We start from the raw sequence: 3842 nt of genomic DNA on the forward strand, positions 1-3842 counted from the left end.
AGGTGATAGGTTGGTAAATATGATTACTAAGCTAAACCAATTAAGTTTCATGGTTGGTATTGAGATCATTTTCCTAACTACCTACTCCCTAGCAAGGTTGCATTTCATTGTTGGTATTGAGAGCTTACCTACTCACTAGCAAAGTGGCAGTTGGTTTCATTCCAACTTCAATTGCTAAAATACCGACCTATCTTCGGTAGCTTAGTCTCTCCAACCATCCTATCTTCTTGTGATTAAATTATCCAACAACCCACTAACTAGTTTCATATATATTCTTTGGGTAGTTGATAAAATGATGTGAATCATTGTGGTGGAGTTGTCCTGATCGTGGGACCACACAAGGTTTCCCTTTGTGACACTAATCTAAAGATGGGTTCCTTTAGGTTTCCCTTTGTGACACTAATCTAAAGATGGGTTCCTTTAGGTTTAGCATCTTCATTAGTGTAGTTGACTTACAAAAATTTGTTAGGGATTTCAGAATTTTAGGTCTAATTGGGCATCTTAAGAAGCACAAGAAATTTGTAGAACTTTGGGTTCATGTGTTACATGGGTAATAGCAAGATTTCACAAAAGTGATAAAACTTGAACACCAGAAAAAGAATCACAGATTCACAATAGTGTTTTAGCACCATCATGCTTGTGTTATCAGCACTGAAGAAAAATTAAAATCAACATAGGGTTTTTGCAATCTCACATCATTAAGCTTAGATCGTTACGACATCACTACATTATAATCACCATGGCATCATGGGGAAGGCCAAAATTACCTGAGACCAAACACAGAAATGAACACCATGGAGGTCTTCTGCAATCTTTTGACCAAAAAAAGGAACATCAGCCCAAACTAATAAAAACTGAAAAGTTAGTGTTTTACTATGCCACTAGGAGAGCTCAAAGAGCATTTACACATCGAGCTTGGGGGCCGTCAGGTATTGGTGAGCACTGAGGCTATGTTGACATGTGCCAGAGAGAGAGAGAGAGAGAGAGAGAGAGAGAGAGCTGGTGGTGATTCCAGTAAAAGCTCTTTGTCCTAGAGCACAAGTACAATCACAAAGATGGGACATGCTGACAAGAGAAAGAAACACAGGTACACAAGAAATTAATATTGCACATAATGCTAAAGCTCATTATATAAAAGCTCCTCTTAAGACTTGCAACCAAGCCTTCACTAATACAGAACACAATGCTAAATAACGCAGGATAGGAGTCGATACTTTATTACTTTGTAACAATAAATTTATGTTGTACATGGAAGTAGCAGCATGGCAACTCATAACTCTAGGTATCCCAAATCATTACCACTGCTATGACTCCAATCCCAAGTGTGACTGCAAGAAATTTGTAGAAAGGAGTGTCCACTGTAACTTTACATTGTGGGATGTACCCTTTGGCAAGCAAATGGTTGATGGCCACATATACAAAGACCCCACAAGCCAGGCCCATTGCAATGGCATACATCCAGTCAGCAACAGCACCCTCCGTTGTGGCATCAATGATAATGCCAATGGCAACACCAACAGGGCTAGAAATACCAAAAGCAAAGGAGTAAACTGCACATTGGAGAAGCGGGCGGTCAGGTAGCATTCGAAGTAATGCAATGCCCATGGCTATGGCCGCAAAAATCTTGTGAAGTGAGATAGTCCACAATGCTTTCCATGCATCGCCAGCAGTCTCTGTAACAAACGCACTCTTAGTTGAACCAATTCTCCATAGATTTCTGGGAAGGTGAGAGAGAAATGAGAGCCATATTGATTATCCTTAGGTTGCTGTACACATACCCGCCACACCAATAGCGATCCCCTCAAAAACGGAGTGGAAGCAGAGGGCCAAGATAAGGAGTATGGTATCAGTAAATGATGTTGACTTCACTAGAGTTGCCGCCACGAAATTCTTGGCCTCAGGATTGATGACATCATCATCACACTGTATGAAAGGCTAAAAGTTAGCAAACTTTGTCTTACATAGACTTGCATTTCTCAAACATCATTAACTTGGATTTCCCTGTGTATCATGAAATGATAAGATTGGCAAGAACACCATGGCATAGCCTCCCTCAGTGGACATGACTAAACACCAAACCATGTGAACGCTAGCACCATGAAGGAGAGAGCCAATGCAATAAAGCATTTTTCTTTGAAACACATAAATCTGTACCATTTCAGCTGGAGGTGTAGCACCTACCCTAGATATTAAAAGTGGGCATGAGCATACATTTGTTCATACCTTGCACGCAGCATCGTCTGAAACTTGAACTGCATTGTCGGAGGGCGGAGGCACTGAAAATGAATTGAAAAGCAGGTTAGTAAATTTATATTAAAGAAAATGAGCAATCGCTGATAAAGCCCAAAAGAAACTAGTGCCAGCCATCCTCTCCCTTTCCTTAAAAAAAACCCTAAAATTTTTCATACCTTTAGAGGAGGCCATCTCAACATCCACTCTGCCTGTGGGGGTTTCTTTGACAAAGATCCACTGTATAATACAGTCTCCGAACATGGTGAGAAGGTAGCCAGCACATGCCAACATGAAGGCAAAAGGGTACGCTTTGTCTGTTCTGGCCTCAAAAGTGCTGTTGGAATCACTAAGGAAGTGCATCATAGCAGTGCCCAAAAACACCCCACCTGCAAATTGGGTGCCCAGGACCAAAAAACTGTGGTTCCATCTGCAGAAGTAAGGGGATACCCCGCCTAAAAACGTAGCAAAAAACACTATGATTAGGCAGTATATCTTCACCAAAATCAAGCTTTTGGCCCTTAGGTTAGGATGATCTGAAGCAGAATCGCTTGCGCCCCCATGTGCTAATGCCAGAGGCAGGGCATTGCAAATGAGCACCAAAGAGAAGAAAAGGGCAAAGGGTAATCTTTTCTCTTTGTATTGCTGTTGGGGAGGCATGGCGAAGATAATAGTAGGAATCGAGCCAGAGACGCTTGCTCTGATGCCACGAAGAGGGGCTGCAGGTGGGTTTAAATGAGGAGGAGGGCGGAAAGAGGATAATTTCACAGGCGACGGAGTCAACGCTAAGGTCAAGGGCAACGCAGGCACGACGTAAATCGGCCGCCAGGGGAGGTGTACTGCAATCTTCCCGCTGGTCTTGTGTAGTACACACACGCGCGTGCGCGCGCGCGACTGAAGCAAAAGCAGTACATAATTGAGAGTTTCCTTGGGTCGTACAATTGCCCCCCCACGTTTTCGATTTAAATTCTCGGGAGTCGGGAGATTAAGTGGGTATATTCCCGGATGCCTTTTAATTAAGTCGGTATATTCCAAGGTTGATCATCGAGGCTGTTATCGGCAATTGATGTTCTTTCTTTTCGGCAACATATCTCGCTTGATGTTCTTTCTGTGGTCATATATGTACGTGTCTCCAAGTTGTCTGCATGTATGTGGCGGCTTTCACAGTGGAAATGTGATGCAGGTTTTCTCTCTTTCTTCTTTTGGATGGTGGTTATCATGAGAAAACGGGTGACGCACCTGTGTCGGCTTCATCTACCACCTTCACATGCACAGTATGTGCCCTGCATGGTTTTCGTTCTGGTGTTTTGCATGCAAACAGCTTGCAGACACGTACACATATTACCACAAAAAGATGTTGCCAAAAATAACGGGTTTAGTAAAAATAGTGTCCTTTTGTATACTTTATATTTTGAACACTAATCAAGAAAAGTGTCGAGCATCCCAAGTTTCCAAAAAGGTACTACATTGTCACATAACCCTAGCCGCCCATCCGCTCGTATGTGGGCAGGGGCAAGGCAATAGGGACATACATCTTACGAACACCCATGTTGACATGGCTTGTTATGCCCCCTTTTAAGTAGTGGTTCTCACGATCTTGAAAAAACACCATT

At 42.7% G+C, this 3842-nt stretch overlaps 1 protein-coding gene across 1 annotated transcript; it reads right to left on the reverse strand.

The window, feature by feature from the left end:
- Positions 1 to 1189: 1189 nt before the first annotated feature.
- LOC147622738 (zinc transporter 11-like) lies at positions 1190 to 3039 on the reverse strand. The gene is made up of 4 exons (XM_086822362.1): positions 2409 to 3039; positions 2224 to 2276; positions 1779 to 1923; positions 1190 to 1673 (listed from the first exon to the last, which is right to left on the reverse strand). Exons 1-4 carry the CDS (start codon positions 2887 to 2889, stop codon positions 1279 to 1281), a joined length of 1074 nt encoding a protein of 357 aa, XP_086678488.1. The 5' UTR covers positions 2890 to 3039; the 3' UTR covers positions 1190 to 1278.
- Between the last annotated feature and the right edge of the window lie 803 nt (positions 3040 to 3842).

Source organism: Cibotium barometz, chromosome 28 (genome assembly GCF_041138505.1).
Source record: "Cibotium barometz isolate CiBa-2024 chromosome 28, ASM4113850v1, whole genome shotgun sequence".
NCBI classification, from domain to species: Eukaryota; Viridiplantae; Streptophyta; class Polypodiopsida; order Cyatheales; family Cibotiaceae; genus Cibotium; species Cibotium barometz.